The 23,519-nt window shown below is 47.1% G+C and overlaps 1 protein-coding gene across 1 annotated transcript; it reads left to right on the top strand.

Moving 5' to 3' along the window:
• DBH (dopamine beta-hydroxylase) lies at positions 1 to 23,312 on the top strand. The gene is made up of 12 exons (XM_067541605.1): positions 1 to 381; positions 2,976 to 3,122; positions 5,566 to 5,823; positions 6,648 to 6,824; positions 7,310 to 7,412; positions 13,633 to 13,799; positions 15,208 to 15,351; positions 15,563 to 15,601; positions 16,745 to 16,804; positions 17,961 to 18,088; positions 19,057 to 19,216; positions 23,178 to 23,312. The coding sequence occupies exons 1-12, from the start codon at positions 1 to 3 to the stop codon at positions 23,310 to 23,312; spliced, it is 1,899 nt and encodes a 632-aa protein (XP_067397706.1).
• The last annotated feature ends 207 nt before the right edge of the window (positions 23,313 to 23,519 follow it).

The following is a 23,519-nucleotide window of genomic DNA, read 5'->3' as shown; positions in this document are numbered from 1 at the left end:
ATGGCAAAAGCCAGGAGCGCGAGTGCCTTTCTCCCCAGCATGCAGACCACCGGGAGCAGGAGATCCCCCTGCCCAAGATTTCGGCTCCGGGAAGTGGCCTCCATGTACTTCACCATGATTATGGTTTTCCTGGTGATCCTGGTGGTGGCTCTGCAAGGCACAGCTCCCCGGGAGAATTATTTCCCTTACACGGTGCCCCTGGATCCCCAGCGGTTCCTGGAGCTCTCGTGGAACGTCAGCTACACGGAGCAGGTGGTGCACTTCCAGCTCTTGGTCAAGGAGCCGAAATCTGGGCTGCTCTTCGGGATGTCGGACAGGGGCGAGTTTGAGAACGCGGACCTGGCCGTGCTCTGGAGCGACGGGCACAGCTCCTATTTTGGGGTAAGCTGCTTGCACATTGCCACGGTTCCAGGGCTGCCGACCCAGGGAGCCTCATCCTGGGGTAGTTTTTGCTCTGTAGTGGGAAAGGATTGAAACGTACCCAGTCATAGATCTCAGTGCAGCCCATGGGAGTGCTGGCTGAGTGAGAACTTCAGGCTTGGTCTGTACATCTAGCTGTACAGACCAAGTGGTTAATAGGTGCTTGCAGGTTTATTCCAAAGGGATCCAGGGCTCAGACACCACAATGGTGAGTGTGACTGAGGAACTTAAACAGAACAGATGGGCTAGTTACTGACCCACATATGCTAGTTAGACTGCCAGGGGAGCGAACACCGTCTCTCATCCCTTGACCCCAGTGTCTTTATTATATTTATTTCTGAAGTAGTGTAACAGGTGACTGTATACCAGTTGGTGCATGATGCACCAACAACTTGGTTCACTTGTGCACGTCAGTCAGTCACATTAAAAATTAACCACAACTCCAGTTACTGACACTGAGAAAGTGCAAACGTGATCATCCAGAAGGTCTGCTCCTGCCAGCCTCAATAAGCCAGATGCAAGTCCGATTTGAAGCTGTAGCAAAGATCAACAGGACATTGGAAGATACGATTTGACTGCCTGCTGCCAGCAGCACAGTATTCGAAGAAATTAGAAGCAAATGCATGTTGGGTGGACAAAAGTGCCGAATGCAAGACAGACAGCTGGGCAGCTAATTTCTGACGGTGCTGTTTGATTTTGGTATTGCAAATTATCATCTTTTATTACACGATCAGTTTTTGTTATTTTCTTTACTCTGGGTAACAAGAGTTCTGGGGCACTTTAAAGACTAACAAGTTTAATATTTGTAGACATAAGCTTTCGAGAGACTTAGCTCTCTTCTTATATTAAATTTGTTAGTCTTTAAAGTGCCACAGAACTCTCGTTGTCTTTGCTGTATACAGACTAACACGGCTACCCCTCTGGAACTATTTTACTCTGGGTGTATATCTGAAATAATCAATCATATGAACTCTGAGAATGAACTATCCCCAGGCCTTTGGGCTGGGCTTATTGTAAATTTATTTCAAGGTAGAAAGCAACCCAGATTTTTTTTTCTACCAATTTGAAATTACCTATAAAATATTCCTTCCCAAGTGTCAGTAACGCAATCTGCAATATAATAAGGATGAAAAGGAGGTCTTGGGACACTATTATCTGTGCTAGTTTTCTCACTTATTACCAGTTAATCACCAATGTGTGATGACCTGAATGCTACAGGATTTCAGAGCATCAGGTTATAAAAGAACATAAAGGAACATTTCTAATATGGTTTTCACATGTTCATTGTAAGATGTACAGCACTCGATTCAGAAGCAGTCAGTGTCCTGACTTGCAGTTCCATCTGATGCTTAGTAGTATCCTTGAACTACTGCATGCAGATTTATAGAAATCTGTACACTGTTGTCTCTGTCCCCGGCCGTCTTTTTTTTGGTTGTTTGTCAGCTGCTAAAAGATCCAAATGTGCTTAGCCTTTCTACGTACTACAAGATTAATTTACACAACACATTTCTATGAAACCAAATGTCATGCTTGATTCTCTTTCTTCGCTTCCCCTCCCTGCAAAGTCAATACGTTCAAGGAATATAGTTCTACACTTCATGCTGAAATGGTGCCAGGATATCTATTCCTTTTTATGTCTCAGACAAAAATAAATTGAAATAAAATCAATGGCTACTCCACTGGAGTATGTGCAATGAGAGATTTCCCAGTCTCCTCCTACACTCAGCCTGTCAAAGAGACCTGCTGGAGATGGGAAAGACGTGCTCATTACCCCAGCTCAGATTCCCAGAACCAATGCAAGTTTTAGGCCCCAGTCCTCTAAATCTTTATACCCAAAATTGCTTATTGGGCCAGTTTTGCCACCCATATGTAACACTCAGCAGTACCTTAGTCTTGGAGGGGTCCTGCTGAGTTCAATGGGACTATTTGTAGAACAGATTCTGGCTGCAGAGAATTCAGATCTATGAATTGAACAACGATTTGCAGGGTCATCCCCGTAGTCCTCCAAGGAAAGATTGCATTTAATCTTGAACCAATAGCAGCTAGTCTGTGATAAAAGTCTTTGAAAAAATGTTTCCGCACAGACAGATGCAATATCTTCTTAAATCCCTGCAGGATTTCCCTACCTCTGTGCTTGTCAGAAATCCAGTCCTTTGTTTAAAGGAACATTGCCGCTGTTGACATAAAAAGTTAGATACTTTTCAAAAGTTACTAACAGCAGCTGCGCTTAGTAAACACACCACCACACACACACACACACACAAGATACATCTTCCCCCCCTCACCCAAATATCTTTCTGTGCAGTATACATTCTGGGCCAGCTTTATTTCTACTCTGCTGTTTTGTGTATCCCTGGTGAAATGCCCCTGATCGATATATTATTATTTATTTGTATCGCAGTAGCACCTAGGAGCTTTCATCATGGACTAGGATGCCAGCATTCCAGGTCCTGTAGGAACACAGAACAAAAAGACAGTCCTGCTAAGATTTAATATTGCTGGCAAAGCATCATGTCCTAACTGGTTGAAAGGATTTTTTTTTTTCTCCTCCACAGGATGCGTGGAGTGACGAGAAAGGACAGCTTCACATGGATTCTCAACAGGACTACCAGCTCCTGAAAGCACACAGAACCCCCGAGGGACTCTACCTGGTCTTCAAAAGAGCCTTCAACACCTGTGACCCAAAGGACTACCTTATAGAGGTATTGCATCACCTCTCCATTGGCAGAGGCAAAGTGTCCGCTCAATATTTCTCCTGATCACAGGATAGTCTGTACTCCGAGTGATGTGCCATCCAAGTGGACAGTCGCAGTGGGATCACTTATTATTGAGAGCTCAGGGCTGAACTGATCGTGAGTAGGTGGAATCCTGGCCCTACCAAAAAGCCTGTTGTCTTCACTGGGGTCCGGATTTCACCCATTGTGTGCTCTGGTGATGTTTAAATATCTGTGGTCTAGTGGTTAAAGCTCTGGTTCAAAAGTCAGTATGACTTGGGCTCTGGATTGAAAGTTGGGGCATGCTGATCATGCTTACATTGGTGTAAATTAGGAGTAGCTCCATGGAAATCAGTGAGTTATACTGGTGTAAAACTGGTGTGCGATCAGAGTCAGGCCCCTGGTTGTGGCAGTGACTTGCTGTGTGAATGCAGACATGAATCACAGAGTGAGACAGTATCTGTAAGCCAGAGATACTACTTACATCATGGGATGTGGAACGGATTCATTCATTAACGAGGAGATCCTTGGATGAAAGGAGTTTGCCTTGGTTCAAAGGAACCAGGTATGTGAGAAGTATTAATGCTGGACTTGGCGTTTATGCCTTGCAGTGTGGAGATCCTTGCATTTTCCACTACTGTTCATGGATTAATGGTCTAGACTCGCTTGGGAGGCATCTGAGGCATAAGAACACGTCGGAAATCCAGACTCTGACCAGCATTAGGGAACACAACAAACCTTCCTCTGTGAAAAAGCCTTTCTACCCATAACATTCACAATGCTGACACCCCTTTTTACCCTTAATCCCCTACCAGCCCTACAAAAAAGCAAGAAATTAATAAAAAAATCTTTAAAAAAAATTCCCAAACCCAACCAACAGCCCCACCCAAAGCAAAGTTTGGAATGCAAAGAGGGAGAAGTGCCAGAGAGTCCATGAAGTCCAGGAGGACTTTTGCAATGGCTACCAATTATATGCGGAAAGTGCCCAGATACCATGATGATGGGTGGCAGTATAAAATCGATTAGATTAGAGTAGATTAAGAGATGTTCTCGGTTTCACCCACAACAAAACTGATTCCCCCCACCAAAACAACTAACTGAAAATCAATGGCTCGTTGGCCTAATGCCCAGTTTTTCATGCATGGGGGTCTACATTGCACAGGCTGTTTGTAATGGAACATCAGACATTCATCCCTTTTCAAAGGAAGAGTTCTACTGATGTCATTTCTGACATTTAAATTACGATTACACAATCTATGTACAAATCTTTATAAATCTCCATAATATGTAGATTTTATCCGGTTCCCACCAGACGCTCCCGTTAAGTATATGTTAGCTCTGTTTAAATACATCTTCTGCATCACTCCACATCACAATCTGGAACCAAGTATTTTGAGTCTTACAAAACGGTGTTGTTGAAAGGATGACAAGGAGGAGGATTTTGACAGGGAGTTATGAGCTGAAGTACAGTCACAAAAAGCTTTTTCAATGAAATTTGTCTGCTTTTGGGTTCATTGAATTGCCGTAAATTGTGGCATTTTTGGAAAAAATGTCCCACTCTGGATGTCTAGGAGGGACAGGGGTTGTGTGATTAAGAAGGGGTATGATCCAGCAGAGTGCGTCAAGGACTAGGAGAGGGAATAGATATTAGTTTCATAACAGGACAAAGATTTTGGTAATATAACATTTTCAAGCCAACATGGCTTTTTTTTATTTTTAGTATGCTTCATGGTGAGAAATCTCCCACCTCCCCAAATATCGCAAGCTTCTGAGAAAGAGAGTGTGTGTGAACTCATGTAAAATGAAGCTGTGAAAAATTTTGCAAAAAAAAATTTTTTTTTTGGGTGGAAAAAAATTGTTCCTACTAATTCCCAGCTCTGCAGCTGATCCAAAGCCCACTGAAATCAACACGGGTCTTTCCACTGACTTCCATGGTGTGTGTGTGTGTGCGCACATGCATGACACCGTTGCGTGACAGTCTTCTCACCGCAGCTTTGTCTCTGTATGTGTGTGCGTGTGTGAGAGAGACAGAGAGTAAGTGAGAGTGTGTGCACCTTGTTTATGTATATTTCACTGTTAATGTACATGTATTCATTGGTTATATCTTGAAATGAGCTGGAATTGTAAAGAGCTGATACACTCCTAAGAAAGCAAGTCAAACCCTTTCAAATAGTAGGGAACTGCCTCTGATTAAGGGTTGATGCTGTGAAATCATATCAACCTGATTCTCCTAAATCTGTCTTGCTAAGAAGCACCCCACACAGGCAGTGGCAGACATACTCCCAAATTTGCCATGCTTGGAGAGGTAGCATCATCCTATCTGACTCCCCCCAGCTCTAATGGCACTCAAATCTGCACGGGCAGTTCTGTGCTCTCCCATATTCTGCAAGACGCCTCCTGATGTGCCAGCGCCCTTTGTCTCTCACTGCAGGATGGTACTGTGCACCTTATCTACGGGATCCTGGAAAAACCAGTCCGTTCTCTCCAAGCAATCAACGTCTCTGCCCTCTACAAGGGGCTGCAGAGGGTGCAGCTGCTGAAACCTCACATTAGCACCCCCGAGCTGCCCAGTGACATGAAGACCATGGAGATCAGAGCCCCTGACATCGTCATTCCCAGCCAGGAGACCACATACTGGTGCTATATGGTGGAGCTTCCAGACAGTTTTCCGAGACATCACATTGTCATGGTAAGGAGGAGGAAGGCTTTTTCTGAAAGAGAACAGGGATGTTTTCCTTATAGCTTATTAGTTAAAGCTCCGGCAAGCTGTCTCCACCCCGTTAGCCTCCAGGGGAGGTGTTCCTCTGTTCTTTCATTCAGCATCCACAGTGCTCTCTGTGCTCCAAAGCCAGTCCTTGCGGTCCTCCTCTTTCCCAAAACTGCACCTTCCAGGAGATACTTTCAGGGTATCAGACACATGGCAGCCTCCCCAGGGCTTGGTATCCGCACAGCCAACCTCCCTCTCCCTGACCTCTCTTCTGACGGCAGTGTCCACGGGGTTTCCCGTATTAGAATAAAAAAATCAAAGGGTTCTCAGCAGGGTGGCAGGAGGTGGGAATTTCATTGACAGAAGCACTGCTCTTGTCTCCCAAATCCTCCGGGCAGTGTCACAATAGGTACTATGGCAATTGCTTGTATGGAAAAGGAAAGTGTAAGATGTAGTTTAGTTTCTTTTAATATGCTGTCGCAGTGGGAAACACGTTCCACCTGGATTTTCAGCTGGATACATTTTTCTTCACATCCTGTCTTCACCCATTGTATAGCATCGCTGGGCATTGTTAAACAGCTTCCACATTCTGCATCAGAGGTGGCTGCATTTCAGTGGTGGGTGAAGCAAGCCATCTATATCTGCCTCTATATCTAGACACATATAGTTTGCAAATGTTTTGAGATATTCTATGTGGATACTATATAGAAATAGAGATAGTGAGGTGATAGGAACTTTAGATAACTGTAAGGTCATTATCATCCACTATTAATACTCATGCCTTGTTCTTGGACTCGTCTTTGCAGTATGAGCCAGTGATCACGGCAGGCAATGAAGCTATAGTCCATCATATGGAAGTCTTCCAGTGTGCTGCAGAATATGACAGCTTTCCACATTACAATGGGCCCTGTGACTCCAAGATGAAGCCTGACCGACTGAACTACTGCCGACACGTGCTTGCAGCGTGGGCCATGGGAGCGCAGGTGTGCAAATGAGCATAGTGGCTGGGGCACTTATTCTCACATGCATTCCAGGTGCTTTGCTTCGGACCGCTATTCCACTTGTCTCACGTCCTTTCATCTTGGAGATGAATCAGAACCAAACCCTGGGATCTGAACACGCCTAACATTTTGGGGTGCTCAAAATTGTGGGGCTTGGGCTCATCCTGGTTTAATATCCTTCTCCCCGCCCCCAGACATGTGAACCTCATGCATGGGCCCCGATCCTCAGCTGGTTCCACTGATGTGAACGGAGCTATGCCAGTTTGTACCAGCTGAGGATCCTTCCCATATGCACGCAGCATAAGAATTCACACAGCCATTTGGGGTGATACCCCATTCCCCAGCACACAGCTGTGGGCCAGAGAATGATCTACCCCTTGCATGCTTTCCTCTCGAGCTTTTTCTGCCAGGTTCCATGTGTTAGTGACACACAACCTCCTCACATTCTCTCCTCCTCCTGCTTACAGGCCTTCTACTATCCAGAAGAGGCAGGTCTTGCCTTTGGAGGTCCGGGCTCCTCCAAATATTTACGACTCGAGGTTCACTACCACAACCCCCTGGTGTTCAAAGGTAAGCGAGCCTTCAGGGGTCTATGGATGTGGGGCCAGAGACTGTTGTACAGGCCCCGACTCTCAAGCATGGCCTGGGGAAATTTCTGACTAAAAAATAAATCCATAAAAACTCTTTAGCTAATTGCTCCCCAGGCACCAATACAGAGAGGCAACGGAGCCAAACATTCCCAGGCTATCCTCCTGTTGGGAGGGCAGGCGGCAAGCCATCCTAACCTTCCAGTCTCATTCTTTGGATAGGGAACCCATGTTTCCCCAAAGGACTAGCTGCCTGTCCCTGCGCTCGCACCCCCGGCTCAGAGAGAGGAGTGCCGGCCTGCAGCCCAGAGATCATTGCTTTCCATCGAGGCAGCTGAGGCATAGATATCAATCTGGATAGTAACTGTTTAAACAGGGAAACATGCCAGGAAAACAGCCTCTACCCAGACCCCTACAGAACCTCAACCCAACAGAGCACCCAGAGGGGAAAGCAGACACCACAGCAGAGGGGTGGCACCCTTGTTTTTAACTAGCTAGATTCCGCTCTCTTCGCTCATGTCAGCACAGGGCCTTTATTTTTAATCCAGTTGAAGCCAGGATATACTGGAGATCTCAGGCAAAAGGCCGTGCCCGTGAGACGTCCAGCGTAGTTTACAGATAGGGGAGGTTTGGCCTGGATCCCAACCTCCCCAGCCTTGTCTGACTTGCTTTGTGCTCTGCCTCCGATGAGCCCTTGCACACTGCGAACCCGCCACGCGGTCTGGCACCGCTCGGCGCAACCTGCAGGCGATGCTCAAGGGCTGCAGTAGCCAGGGTGGGTGCAAAGGGACCGAGAAGCCTTGACAGAACTGTCGAACTTCTGCCTTCACTACGCCTGGCTCAAGGCAAAGATATTTGTCCCTCAGATTCCTGCCCACAGGCTTCTGAGTCAATCTGAACAGCCTGCCCGCAGTTCCTGGAAAAGCCCGGCTATTCATTTTACCATGAGATTCTTTCCACATTACTTTTTCCTCGGTCGCTCTTTCTTGGTTTTCCACGAAGGCCTGCTCTGTGCTCATGCTTTGTTCCTACTGGAATGCTTCTCTCTGCACCTTTCTTCATGGCCTTTCCAAACAGAGCCTCAAGCCAGTAACTCTGATTATTTGCCTAACCAAATACAACAAAACCAAGACAGACAGACGACGCTGAAGCAAGACTGCAGAACAACCTGTTAAGTGTTAGAAGTCATTTTGGAGAGCTCTACCTGAACTAGCCCCCTGCTAGACTATCCTCATTGTAAACAGGTGTCCTGGCTTGTAATACATAACGGTAGCATAAATGGTTGATACTGTGCACTTACTTTACCTTTCATGTAAGGATCTAAAAATGCTCATACAATTAATTTAGCCTCCCAACCCCCCAATGAGGCAGGTCAGCATTATTTCCCCCCATTTCACAGATGGGGAAACTGAGGCACAGAGCAGTAAAATGACTTGCCCAAAAAGTCACACAGTGGCAGTGTCAGAAATAGACCTTAGGAGAAATGATTAGTAGCTCTGGCCAAAGAAACCTCAGAATGAGGCTATATATTCTTCTCCTCGTACTCTGGGGTACTTGTATGGACCTATGACCATAGTATCTGAGCTCCTCAACTCTGTGAGGTAGGGCAGTGCTGTTAACCCCATTGTACAGCTGGGGAACTGAGGCATAAAGAGGCCAAGGGACTTACCCCAGGTCACAGAGGAAGCCCATGGCCAAGCAGGGATTTGAGCCCAGGTTCCTCAAGTGCTAGGCTAATACTATAACCACTGGACCATCCTTTCTGCTTGTGGGGACTGAAAACATCTCCCTTCCCCAGCTATGCAAACTCTGTGTCTTCCCGCCACTGCTCTCAAACACCGGGGCTGAAATTCATTCCAGCGGGAGAAGTCTGGGTGGGTGTGGGGAGATGTTTTAAAAAGGAATAAATAGCATTTCTTGTTTGAGATGTTTGACAGTCGACACATTTTAAAAAATAAAACTCCACTAAATTACCAAATTTCTTCGTTTACATAAAATCAAGTCACTTCATGAATATCCCAGGGTATTTTTAGGAGGCCAGAGCATATGTACTGCAGATCAATCATATCACATCCTGAGACTCGAGAAGCAACACATCTATAAATATGGAGCTCACTCTTTTCAGTATTGTGACTGCTTTTCCCTTTTAAGCAATAACATCTCCCCATTTAGTCTTAGCTGCTTGATGAAGCCAACCCAGAGACATACTCTCAGCCCTAACTAACCCGGCCTTTCCCTTTACAGCTCACACTTGAATAATGCGCCACCAGGGGAGGAGGAGGGGGACCACTGGAGCTAACTTTGTTTTCACTTTTAAGAGAACCGAGTCCTGACTCACAGGTGACAGTGTGTCACAGAGACAGTGGTATCAGGTCAGTCCTCACTAGAACTACTGCACCTGCAGCAGCACCGTTCTCTACCCTTCTAGTAGCAACGTAAATAGGGTGCTCAACGTAACTGATTCCACTTGAGCCGTGCAGCGAGGCGTTACCCTAGACCTTCAGATCTGAAAGCATGAGCTTCAATTACTTGCGCTAAAGGTCCAGCTGGAAGCAATCATCCACTTCTCAATCTCTTGTGTCCCTGGAGGGTGGGTTACGATATCACTCCCAGACGTGCTGGTGATTTGTTGCACTCCTACACACAGCTGCCAGCGTGGCTGCAATTTCTGTTTTTTATTCCCATTGTTGGAGAGGAAGAGTCTTCATTGGGAAAGGGCTCTTGGCTCCCATCTGGGCAAATCCATCCCAGAAAAGCTCCCCAAAGTGATGGTTCATATTTTCAACCATCCCTCCAAGCCCCTGCTCTGCCTGGTGACCGTGCTAGCAAATCTGCCATCAGACCTATGCAATGCTTAGGGCTGGAAGTGCTACAGTGGTGCAGCTGCACCGAGGCAGTCGCTGGTGAAGACACTCTCTGCCGATGGCGAGCTCTTCCATCAGCAGAACAAAACCTTCTCCATGATAGACGGCAGCTACAGCGCGGTCCATACCGGCACTTGGGTCAGTGTAATTTACGTCACTCGGAGGGTGGCTTATTCACACCCCTGAGTGACATAACCTGTAACGTACACAAGGCTTTAGTCTTTCTCCTTCCACTCTTGGGGCAAAGGCCTGATCTACACTGAAAACATTTGCTGGTATAGCAATGTCGCTTGGGGGGGTGATTTGTTTCAGGACAATCCTATACCGGCAAAACCCCTAGTGTACATGCAGGTAGACAAGCAAAATACAAAAAAGTCCTAGGGTGGTTTATTTTATTTGGGGAACTGGTATAAACTGTACTGGCGAACTCACTCTCTTCCAGTGTGAGCTGCATCTTCACGAGGAGCTTTTCTAGTGTAGACAAGGCCAAGGCCTCAATGAGGCATCTCATCACCAGTCACGCTCCCCTGGCTGAAGGGCGTGAAGACAAATCATGATCCAAGGCTCACGTGTGGCCTCTCACCCAGTTATTGCTGGAGGGTTTTTCTAACAGAAGTGGCAAACCCAACCCGCTGCAGATCTTACCCAAACCCTATCGCCTCATAAGTGTCTTTCTCGTGGGCGCTGATGAGAAGGATTTGTGCACAAGAACTGGCCGCAGGACTTGAATCCCTTTTTGCTTTTCCCAGAGCTGAAACGCTTTCTTCACTCATACCCGTTTGCAGAGGTTTAACACAGGATCAGTAACCCAAGCGGACATTGTGCAACAACATTTCACTGACAAGGCAAGACTCAGGATCCTCTCTGTTAATTACAGCCTTGGCGTGGAACGCGTGAAAGTCGTTATATCAGCCCTTAATCTCCATAATCTCTTCCACCACCCTCAGCTCCTCACTAGGGAGTTAAAAACACAATCACGCTCAGACACACACACTTGCACCCTGCCAAGAACAACGTATCCTGGGTGTTTGTAACTGTCATGCAGTTAGAACAGACACAATCTCCCAGATTCCCCAGGGCATTCTCAGGCCTATCTTTCTGGGCTCTTTATCATTTGCTCACAGAACTGACTGCACTAATCAAAGCTCCTAGCACATCCAAACTGGACACAACTAGGGAGAAGTATGGAGAAGGAACGGCAGATGCTAGTCACGCTGCTTTATACGTTGTTGGAAGGTGCTTACGAACCACGACACAAGGACCTCAGTGGAATAATGGGCCTGCATGCCTGCAAATCGATAAAGGAAAAATTGGAGGATAAATTGGAAAGGTTGAGCTCAGTGGGGTCACCCAGCGACGTGCTACTTACTGCTGGGGCAGTCTAGATCCACTGGGCATTTCCTAGGTTGACTAAATTCATGTCGGTGGGGGATGCTGGTTTACTCACTTCCGATGTCGGGACGGGCTGCGCTGCTCTCCCTTGAAGCTGTGAAGTTACCTGAAGGCATGACAGTAATTCCATGAATGAATTCGTAACACAATCTGGTTGGAACGAGTGGGATGTTCAGAGCTGGTGCATGCTTGGGGAAGAAGCCAGAAGACAAGGAAGACGATGGATTCAGAGAGGTGCTGCATTCCAGTCCAGGGCTATACAGAGCACAGAACAAGAACTCCATCCTTTCAAAACCAGGAGACTCCAGTCTCAGGCAAGGCTGGGTCCAGAACAGGTTGTTGAGGCAGACGAGGAGAAGCACAACAGTGCAGTATAAAAGAGACGCCGTCTCTTGGAGAGGATGTGCCAATTGGCTATTCACTGGCCTTGGTAATTGGGAGGAAGGTTCTCCCCACTCCACAAGGTACAACAGAGCCTGTCTTGCAGTTTACTGGGTGGCTGCCCATTCACGGTCCATAGGCCAGAAAGGACCATTGTAATCACCAAGGCTAAGCTCTGGCGTAGCTCAGGCCCTAGAAGTTCCCCAAAACAATTCCTCGAGCAGATCTTCTAGGTAATCTCATCGTGCTGCAGAGGGGACACTCACGCCACGTGGCACCAGGACCTGCTAGAAGAGCTTTTTTTTGGGACCCCAAATGAGTGTGCAGAATGTCTCGAATGCACAAAGGGCTGGGTTATGAGCCTGGCTTTATGGCTGCGCAGGGGAATAGGGGGAAGCAAGGAACCCTCTTACTGCTCTCCACGAGATCCTCCCACATTGCCAGTCCCTGCGCGAGACTCCGCCACCCACATGAGCAGGGATGTGGAGTGGGGAGAGCTTTGGCCCTGCCCTACCCCCTCCCAGCATGCAGGCCAGTGCAGCTTTTCCGGAGTGGACTGGGAAGCAAGTTGCCCCAGGAATAGGGCAATCCCAGCTGACTTCTCCTACAGAACAAGCAGGGAGCCAGGCCCTGGCTTGAGTCTCAGCATCACAGGCTGGTTCCTGCCCTGCTCTTGGGGCAGTGAAGCTAAGAGCTAGCCCTGCTTCGGGCCGGATCATCAGCTTACAACCCAGCCCAAACTTGCAACGTGCAGCGTCTTAGCTCAAAGAACCAGGGTGGGGCTGGGAAAAGGCAGAGAAGAGAGAGACTTCCCACCCCTGGGTCTGAACTGAGCGCCTTCCAGGGCACGGATGTGCCAGTCTCTCTAAAGCCTGCCAAGGCAGAGACTGTGAATTCCTGAGCCCAGGTACGTTTATCCAATGCTCTACGGCCCGGTGTCTTCTATGGGAACAGTCACTAGACCTGGGGCCCTTTCCCCAGCCTCTGAGAAGCAGTGTCCTGGCTCAGCCAGAGAGATGCTCAGACACAGTCACAGAAAGCACCTTTCTTTGTCGGCAGCTAGCTAGGGCTAGGGAGGCTGAAATAGGCCCCACATGGCAGTAAAGCCATCCCAAGGGAGCAAAGAGAATTTCAGGGACCTAGGAACATTTGGGAGCTTTGGGGCTCTCCAAAATCCGTTTCCCAAACATACTCCCACCTGCTGGGGCTTCTTGTGGACCTCCAAAGACATTCCCATTTGATTCCTTCTTCCCCTCTTAGTGCCCCAGGGAGCTGTCGGTCCCTGGGCTGGTGACCTTTCTAGATGACCAGGCATGTATTTAGAGACCATTTAATCCAGTCTCTTGCTGTTGGTACAACTGCCTAGGGAGAGAGGGGACTATAACAGGATTTTAAAAATAATAATAATAGTGCAAGGAATGAATGCAGTCAGCCAGCAAATGGAAGAATTGAGCTGCTTTCCTGAGGCTTAGAGCTCTGAAGTTTAATTTTTCATGTCTGATATTTCCCCTTGCTGCCACTGTGATTTGAAACGCGGTGTCATGACGTGTCCTCTTGCCTCGCCAGGTCGCCACGATTCCTCAGGGATTCGCCTCTATTACACAGCCACGCTGAGACGCTATGACGCTGGCATCATGGAGCTGGGCCTGGTCTACACGCCGGTGATGGCTATCCCACCTGAGGAAACCGATTTCCTCCTGACGGGATACTGCACAGATAAATGCACCCAACTAGTGAGTACGCAAAGGCCTGGCAACCGCCCACATGAGCTCTTCCAACTCAGTGGCACAAGGAAGGTCTACCCAGAGAGAGGACCGGTGCGTGTGTTTACTCAGATGAGATGATTGAGCTTTAGAGATGAAACGGGCCTGTAAGTAGCTAGGAGTATGTCCAGAACAGCCACCAGTCACATGCTGCTATGCAATTCTTGGAAGAAAGCTACACAGGAATGAAAGAAAAGTTGTAGCAACTCAGTATCTTTTATGAGGCCATGAGGCCCCCCACCCAGCAACAGCAAAGTGGCTTTGCAATGTCCATGCATGGCGCTTTCCCACCCTCTTCACGGCACTATTATCCTTCCATTCAGATAAAGGGCCAAGGGGAGGTTGAAGCAATTTGCCCAAGGCCACAGAGTCGATGGCAGAGTGGAACCTGGAACTCCCGAGTTCCAGGTTCCCAGCCCCATCCACAGATTGTCATGTTTTTAATATAAAAATGGTGCTGATGCGGGGTAGCAAGAAATGCGCCCCAGGCTCTAAGCACGGCCAAGTCCCATCCCAGCATCTATAATTGGCAGGAGACTAACAAGCAGTAACGTGATGGGGGAAGGGGGTAACAAGTCCTCGTGCCCGTATCTGAGCACTGTGGTGGTTGATATCAAAGTTCCCATGGCAGTAGGGTGTCCCACGGGTGTCCTGGCACAGCATTCCCCCTCTTGGGAAAGCAGCTGTGTGTACTGCTGATCTCACTTCTTTACAGTCACTGCACTATCAGCCTCTGATTCCTTGCCTTAGAAAATGCTTGTGGATGCTTGGGTACAACACAAACCGCACATCCCTGCCTGCTCCGCTGTGAGCGCTGTGGAGTTCCGTTATCAAAGATACTGTTTAAAACAAAGACCCAGGAGTGTTCTCCCAATGTTCAGAAAATGATGAGAGCTCATTTGAAGTCAATTCTTTTTGACAGCCATCTGTTCAGCCTCCCTGGTCTAAGAACCATTCCCCGACTGTCTAAGAAAACTTACTCCTGCACGTTCAGCTCCTAGAAGGTGTATTTTTCCCAAGAACAACCTGAGTTACTTCCATTTTCAAGCAAACTGAATATCGTACATTGGGTAGATGGGCACCATGCGATTATACAAATCATACGCTAATGTGTCTCTCTATTGGGGGTTATGTTTCTCCCATTTAAAGAGCCATCAGCAAATTTAATTTAACATTTAGCTGCGGTGGCACCCATGGTGCACTGCATTTCAAGAGGGGCAGATCCCTGCCCCGAAGAGATCACATCAAAGACCTGACAGATAGGTAGGCAGAGGGTAGGGGAAAGAAAACAACAAATAAGGTTTTTAAATTGGAATGTGACGGGGAATGTGGTCTGTCTTTGGAATCTCTCTCTAGTATGTTTTCTCAATTTCCACAGGCTCTGCCCCCTGCTGGGATCCACATCTTTGCCTCTCAGCTCCACACTCACCTGACGGGAAGAAAGGTGGTGACGATTTTGTCCCGAGAAGGGAGAGAAAGGGAAGTTGTGAACGCGGACAATCACTACAGCCCTCACTTTCAGGTACTCTCCTTTCCCCATTGCCCGCATCAGACCATCATGAAAACGACCCTGCAGTCGTTCAACGGTCAGTCTGAATTCCTGTGCACATGGGTGCAAATCAGTTTCAGTGCTGCTCCTAAACTAGACTCATCAGTGCCTAGCAGGGGAGATGGGGTAGCAAAGGGGGAACTGGTTGCATCTAATTCCAGGGTTGTTGTTTTTCCTCTTTTAGGAGATCCGCATGTTAAAGAAAGTGGTTTCTGTCTTCCCGGTGAGTGTCAGCAGAAGCAACTCCAGCATCTCCCAAGCATTAAACAGCAGAACCTGGCTGAAGTTCTTTGGCCTGTGTGAAGCGGGAGGTCAGACTACATGATCATAAAGACCCTGTCTTGCCTTAAAAATCTATGACTCCCTGACATTATTTTATCATATCCGCTCTGACAATAAGCGAAGCAGATAACCCTTAGCTAGACAGACTTCCTTACAGGGCTCAATAAACCCTAAGCACTTGCTAGGTAAATCAGCTCTGCATGATGCAGTTAGATATTGGCTATGTGGGCAACATTCACTTTGCATGTTCCATCGGCACACGTTGGAGGTAACCAAGGAGGGGATTGTGCTCAATTATCCCATCTCCCTCAGCCAGCCAGGCTCACCTCCCTTCCCAGCAAGCATTGCTGCACGCAAGTCTCCACCCCGGAAGACTCTCTGCCTCTGGGATCCAACCAGCTATGAGCCACCCTGCTTCTGCAGGAGCAGCACACACTGAGCGCTCCAGCCCTGGCAGGAGTTTACCATAAAAATGTAACATTAAAACCATATTCAACATTATTACTAAATACAAACAGTAGGAACCTCTTTGTCCAACAGCTATTCCAGGGACCTCACCAGCACATTATCATCAGCAGCATGAATAGACAAAGTTGAGCAGAAAGCACTTTTTTGGCAGAAAAAATCAGCAATACCCCTGTAAAATGTCATGCCTATGGAAAGGTTCTGACCTGCTTTATCAATAAATCCAAAGGAGTCAACACAGGGCCTTTATGACTGTAAAACAGGGTGGGCAATGGAAATTAGGTATTTAACCTGCTTAGCCACATATGTCATTAGCCACCTATCTGCAGCTTTCAGCACTTCAAAACCTTTCAAAATCTGGCCCTGCATTCCTTAGAAAATAGGGAGGAAGAGGAAAATCTCACAGAGCGATGCCTGGAACCTATCCCTTCAGAGAACTTATGTTGAGCACTGTTATTTATGCTGGGCCAGCAATGTCAAAGGGAAACAGGTTATCCAAGCTACTGCAGGGAGGAAGGGGGGAAAGGGAATCTGGGACAAGGCTCCCATAGCCCAGCACGTGTAAGAAATCCGAACGTTTCAGATATAACACTGTAGCAATATGTGCTTAAACACACAGGGCGACGTGCTCGTAACAACTTGCACGTACAACACAGAGGACAGGAACCAAGCAACTGTGGTAAGTGGGCGTGTGTGTGCACGCGTGAGCACATGCATGTTTGCGTGTGTACAAGACAGGGAGAAACGGGTGGAAGGGAGGAATTGACAATAGCGCACAATTAGGCTCTGGGTCCCTGAGTGCTACAGGTTAGACACGTGCTTAAATCCCTTGCTTATTAGGGCCTTTCACCATTTTGCCAAGGAATAGTGAGCAAGGAATGCGTGTGCGAGCCTTTCAGTCCTTGTGCTCAGTCTCCTTGGGTGATAAGTGAAAATGAATGTGGGTCGGCCATTAAAAGCCACTATCCCAGTTTACTAATTGTCTTTAAAGATAAGCAGAATTGTTAACGGGTCACATTATGTTCTAACACAGGCAGCAAGAGAGTGAATGCCAGCTAAGGGGCCAAAGCTGAATATATAGGCCAGATATGCCCCCTAAGTGGGCAGAGTTGAATAGAGCTGATGGATTACAGGAAGTCGACATACTATTATACACCACATAATCTAGCATGGTTATCAGTCCCTGCTAAAGAGGGAGAAGATCCACCTTTGATTTAGAGGTTCACATCTCTGGTTAAAATCACAATGGGTTGGTGTAGTTAATGTTAATTGGGTTTGTTTGGCACCTATACATACCACAGGGATGAGCAGGGCTAAGTGGGAAAATTCTCCCATCCCGAATCAGAATGAAAAATCAAAATCTCAAAACTTCAATTTGATTTTGACCTATTTTGTCCTCAATTTTTTGCCCTTTTAAAATATATACATTAAGCAAAAATTCTAAATGGGGAGTCATTTCAGACTTGAAGAAACAAAACTTTTTGTTTAAAAAATGTCAAAATGGGACATTTTTGACAATTTCAAACAGCCCCCTTCCCCCCCCCCCCAGTCTCCCAGCATTTTTTGAGTTGGGAAATTTGTCGAAATCAACCCTTCCTTGTGAACCATTTCAGTTTTGCCAAATCGGCTATTTTCAGTGAAAAAAAAAAGTTTCATAGAAAATTTCCCAACTTCCTCTGTCGCTGAGTGTCTCCTATGAGAAATCCAGTCACTGTCACAGCAGCGTTCCATGCCTGATCATGCACGAGGTACAGGTACAAACAGAAGCTTCTTATTTTTGACTAGGGAGGGCGCATCGAAATCTGCCCCCAAGCTTTTTTCCCTTCTTCTTGCAGGGCGGGTTTAGCATCACAGAAGAGATGTGTGTCAACTACGTGCACTATTACCCCCAGACACAGCTGGAGCTATGCAAGAGCGCTGTGGATTCTGGCTACCTGCAAAGATATTTTAATCTTGTGAACAGGTATGGAGTTCCCGCCTGGTTCCTGCCGGGCCTGAGTGCGTTGCAAGTGGATGATGATTAGCAACAAGGCGTTTGCTAGTAAAACTAAAAATAGGGAACGCCGCTGTTTAAAACATTTGTTATACAGTGGCAGTGCTAGGTGCATACCGGCCATGCAGTCTCAGGGGGAGCTGAGGAATGATTCATATTGGATGCTTTAGAACAAGCACAAACACTGCTCCCTCCCTCCATGAGACACAAACAATCGCAGAGAGAATCGCTGGGAAGGGGCATCTTGTCGATGAGGGGGCTTCTTACAAGATACAGTGCCTGGGGTAATGTGGGTGACACTGTTGTTTGCAAAAGCGGTCTTGGGTCCTTCACTTTCCAATGGTCAGTTTATAGGGGGAACGTAACAATACATAGTACGCCCTGAAGCAAATGGGAAAATCCCTCCAAGATATTGTCCGCAAAGTTATAAGGGTCACAATGGTCTTGATGATCACAGTGGTCCCTTCTGGACTTATAATCTCTGAATCTATACTACCTGTATGGCCCTGAGGATGTCACATGGCCTGCAGCTGTGTACTGATTGGGCTGCAAGCGGCCCACAGGCTGCAGACTGAGAACCACTGATCTATAGCCTGTTGAAAGTCACTTAGTATTACGTCTGTCCATCTGTCCACACATCCAGGTGCTTATATAACCCTCATCACCATAGGATCTGAGCTCTGATAATGTGCCCAGTATACAGTATATAGAAATAAAGACAGTCCCTGCTCCAAAGACTTTATAATAGGAGCCTGTGATTGTATAAGGTACTGAATTTGTCCGGTGCTGTGCTGTGCGGTCACCGTTTTCAGTGAGTTAAGGATGCTCAGAACCTTTCAGAATCAGGCCCTAGTCAAGGAGGAATTAGCCCGTCCTGCATGGAAAGGAATCAGTACAGCTCTGCTCTGTTGCACTAACTGATTTTTCTCCCGCATTAGGTTTAATGATGAGGAGATCTGCATGTGCCCACAGGTCTCCGTCACACAGCAGTTTTCTTCTGTCCCTTGGAACGCATTCAACAAAGACGTTCTGAAATCTCTCTATGACTTTGCTCCAATCTCTATGCACTGCAATAAATCCTCAGCGGTTCGTTTCCCGGTACGTATGACAGTCTCCAAACAATACCTCTGAAAGCGTAACTGAACGGTGACTATGTGAAAACAGCCCCTGTGCACTCAGCAGGGCAAAGCTGCTCCCTGTGCATATGCAGAGTTGGAGGTGCTGACGGTGGTGATGACAAAAAGTTTCGTGCTAGCATGGCAGAGTGGTGGCACAGCTCTGGGGGGGGAGGAGGGGAGAGGAGTTGGATTTCAATCTTTCTCAGGACTCATCAGATTCTTTGCTGAGGTCCAATCAGTGACACGTGTAAAGCTGTTGCAGACAATGGGCTTTCCACGGATGTCACTGTTTGGCCTGTGGAAGCTTTCTTAATGACGTTGATCTATGAGATGTAAAGAACTCACCTTGACTCTAGGGCTTATCTGTATCTTTAGGCACCAAAATACCTTTAAAAATTGGGCCCTAAAAGTCCAGCATAAAGTGGCTGTGTCAGAATTTAGAAAAACATGTTACAGTGATGGGACTCAGTATAAACACCTAGTTATTAGAGAGATTAAATTAGATTAGTTTTATTTGCATAAAGCCATTTCTAGAGTTATTTTGCGGAAGTAACCTTCCCATTAGAAATTGCTCCAGAAACAAGGGAAAATAAAGGGCTATTTTCAGGATTTTGGAAAAGTCTATTGGTTCCCAACAGAACTAACCCATTGAACACAAAGTCAGTGAGCTCACAGGACAGGAGGCAGTGTGGGCTAGGGGGTAGTGCACTGCACTGGGACTCAGGAGAGCTGCATTCCAGTCCTACCTTTGCTGCTGGGGGACTTTGTGCAGTCACTTCCCCTCTCTCTCTCTGCCTCAGTTTCCCCACCTGTGAAATGATAAAGTGCTTTGAGATCTTTGAATGCAAAACATCATTTTAAGGGATGATGATGATGTGGATTGAGTGCAGTTCACAGCCTCATATCATCATCACTTCCCGGTGCCCTTTTTGGTCAGGACAATAGAATTGTCAATGATACTCGAAATTATTTTTGGAGCAGGTGTGATCCAAAGCATTGGGGAGAAACAGAAAGACTGAAAAGGAGAAGCTTCAATTCCCAATAAGATCATTTTATCGAAGTCAACATTTGAGCTGACAGGGTCCTGTTTAAACTCACTGGACCAAATTCTGCTCTCAGGATGAAATTCTCCCCTGTGCAGCGGGCCAGAACAAATACTGCTCGTGTCCCAGTTAAACCGTAATTTGAGCAGTTAAGTGGTGCATGGACCTTGCGCTAGCTGTCTGCATGGAGTGAATTTCCCTCCCAGTAACTTCCAGTGAACCCCCTGGATTTAAAGGGGTTACATGAGGGCAACTGGGAAGAGAACTTGAAATGAGTGCAGAGCTGGCAGGAACACAGAGCAGGTGATCTGGAGTCTAAAAGTAAATAAGAAAAGAAAAAGACCCCAAACTTCCCCCTCCTTCTCTATTGGTTTTTTCAACTGAGTGGGATTTGAAGACATCTCATTTATTGCACAGAATTCCTGTCAAGAGAACAACACTAGCTTCTAATTAGCCGCTTGCCTTTCTCCAGTTCAGTTATCCCATGTCTGACTTGATTTTCGGGAAGAACTCTGTGCTTTTAATTATTTACTAAAATTAAAACCTCTCTCCTGCACAGAAGGCAGTTGAGGGTAACATCTGGGTTTTGCAGTAGTGAAGGAGAGGTTACTTTCCTCTGACATCCACTTCTACAAGAGCTTGTAGAGTATAAATCTAAATAAATAAATAAATACACAACACATGCATACACTCACGCACACTAAAAAGAGCAACTATTCTTATACCTTTGATGTAGCTTAAAATACAACCAATAGCAAAAGATGTTACCTATAAACTTTGAGCTCTAAAAGCTAGAACTGTGTGAAATTTGTTTGACAAAACGTTTTTTTGCCCCCAAAACACGTATTCAGTTCAGTTCAGCAGACACATGTCATGGTTAGGTATTGGAATAACCAACTTATTTCAGCCAAAAGGAAAAACAACATCCAAAAATGTTAAAACGTGTTGTTTCCACATTGTCTAAACAAAAAACATTTTGATTCAAAATGACTTGTCATGTCAAAACCTCAAAAACTGCGACAAAACATTTTGTTTGAGGCTGAACAAAGCAGTTTGCTTGACCGGAAGTTAAATTTTTATTTATTTTTTTGTTTAGCCACCCAACAATTAAAAAATGATCACTTCGGGTCAACCCAAAATTAGTTTTTCTTCAATTTTTTGGTGCGGTCACTGAATCAAAAAATAGGTTATTCACACAGCTCAAATATCGGCAGAACCGTGCAGAGGCCCAGAATTGGAACTGCAGATGGTGCTGCAGGGCAGGAAGGAGACACATCCACAGATCTCTGCTGGGTCCTAGACTGGAAAAGCAGCATTGCAGCCCAGGAGTGAGACCTGGGGGTTGGGACGCGTACATGCTGCCTTTTCACACAATGACTAGCCAGTGCTGTCACAGCCCCTCACTTTCATCAGCACCAAAGCCACACAACACTTGACAATGAGAGAGATGCAGGGCCGCAGGTTCGGGAAAAGCCCATTCTTCTGCTTCCCTGTTTGCCATTCCAGCACAGTTGCCCTCCCTTGGCTATTTAAAGCCTCCAGATGAGACAAATGTCCTTTCACCTTATATTTTAGATCATTCCTCTCCCATATATAACGCCCTCCTCTTTGAAACGGTAACCCATGGAAACCGTACTTCGCCTGTCCACCCAGGCAGTGGCTGATTAGCAGAAATGGGCTGTGCTCTCAAAGACCGGATGGGCTCAGACCTACGGTTTCGCACTGGGCCTCTCTGGGTGCGAGAAGCTGTGGGCCACGGTTTGACTGCACACCGTGGGCATTCACGGCAGAGGTTGACTTTGCCTACTGACTCCAGCTCTCTGTTCCTCTGCAATCTCACCGTGAATCTTTCCTTCTGTCTTGTGTCAGTCAGGCACCTGCCTAAGGCACTTGCCCTCAGAATCACAGAGGGGCTAATTAGGATGGCATTTATTACAATTCCTCTGGAGCCAAGGTAATTACACCACTGGCAGTAGCTTAAAGGAGAAGGCAGCAGCCCCCAGAATTCATTGTTTGTTAGCACACAGGCACCAAAATGACCAACCCTCCTTATCTCTGCCTTGCGAACGGACTGAATACAATTTGCAGTCGCACGCCGTTTATATGTTCTTTCCCACTCTTTAAACTCGGGAGCTTCTGCTGCGCATCAGTGAATGTGTGGAAAGGACACTCCCCCACGGATCAATGTCTGTAATGCGGTAGCTGCCTGGGTGTGAAGAGAGCTGGTGGAAACAGGTGACCTTCCTTTTCAGCAGGCAGCTCCTCACAAAATGAGGTGTATTATAGCGCTGCCGAGGGGAAGGTCGGGAGTCAAATGCGGTGGATTCCAGAGCAGCAGGAAATGCAGTTCAGGCTGGCACCCAGCCTTGCCTCCCTCATGGAGCTTTTCCTCACAGAAGAAATACGATGTGGCTTGAAGGATGCTCCACTCCTACCCTCTGAGCGCTAGGCAGTGCCTCTCTACTGACAAAGGAGAGCAAAGTGCTTTTTAAAAACCACAGGCCAGATCTCCAGCTAACGTAAAAGAGCGTCGCTCCATTGACATAACAGAGATAGGCTGACGTTCACGCACTGAGGATCTGGTCTGGCACACTGTAGTATATTGCTTCAGTGTGCTGTGCCTGAACGGGAAAAATAAGAGATGACCTTAAAAAATGAGAGAGAAACAAATCCTCTTCTCAGATCCACTGCCCCCAGGACTTTGGAACAGGTTGGTTCTGGATCCAGACCCATGTCTAACCTCCACTCCATATGTTCTTGTTATTATTTATTATTTGTGTTACCATAGCATCTAGGAGCCCCGGCCCCAGCCCACGACCTGGCTGTGCTAGGTGCTGTACAAACACAGAACGAAAAGACCCCAAGGGCTCACATGCTCACATCTAGCTCTCTCTGCAGGGCGAATGGGAGAAGCAGCCTCTGCCAAGGATCAGCAGGATGCCTCCACAATCAGCCCCCAGCTGCCAGCCCACCCTAGGGCCTCCGCCCGCATCCCCTGCTCTCGTCAACCTGGGCAGGACCAAGGCAGAATGAACGCCCCGCGGACTGCCTCCCCTGACGCAGCGCCTCGCTACTCATTGCCACCAGGACAGGACACTCCTTGGCCCGCAGGGCTGCTTGGGATTTGGCTCAGCGTTTGTGATGCTGCAGCAGACACGTGTCAGACAGGCTGCCTGGCACTTGTCCGTCCCATCACACAAAGGCCCTTGCGCAAGGCGGCCTGGGCTCCACTCACGAGCT

Source organism: Emydura macquarii, unplaced genomic scaffold, assembly GCF_026122565.2.
Source record: "Emydura macquarii macquarii isolate MOO-44397 ecotype Brisbane River unplaced genomic scaffold, CSIRO-AGI_Emac_v2 contig_691, whole genome shotgun sequence".
NCBI lineage: Eukaryota > Metazoa > Chordata > Testudines > Chelidae > Emydura > Emydura macquarii.
The sequence above is the reverse complement of the archived record's forward strand: the minus strand, read 5'-3'. Positions and strand labels throughout refer to the sequence as shown.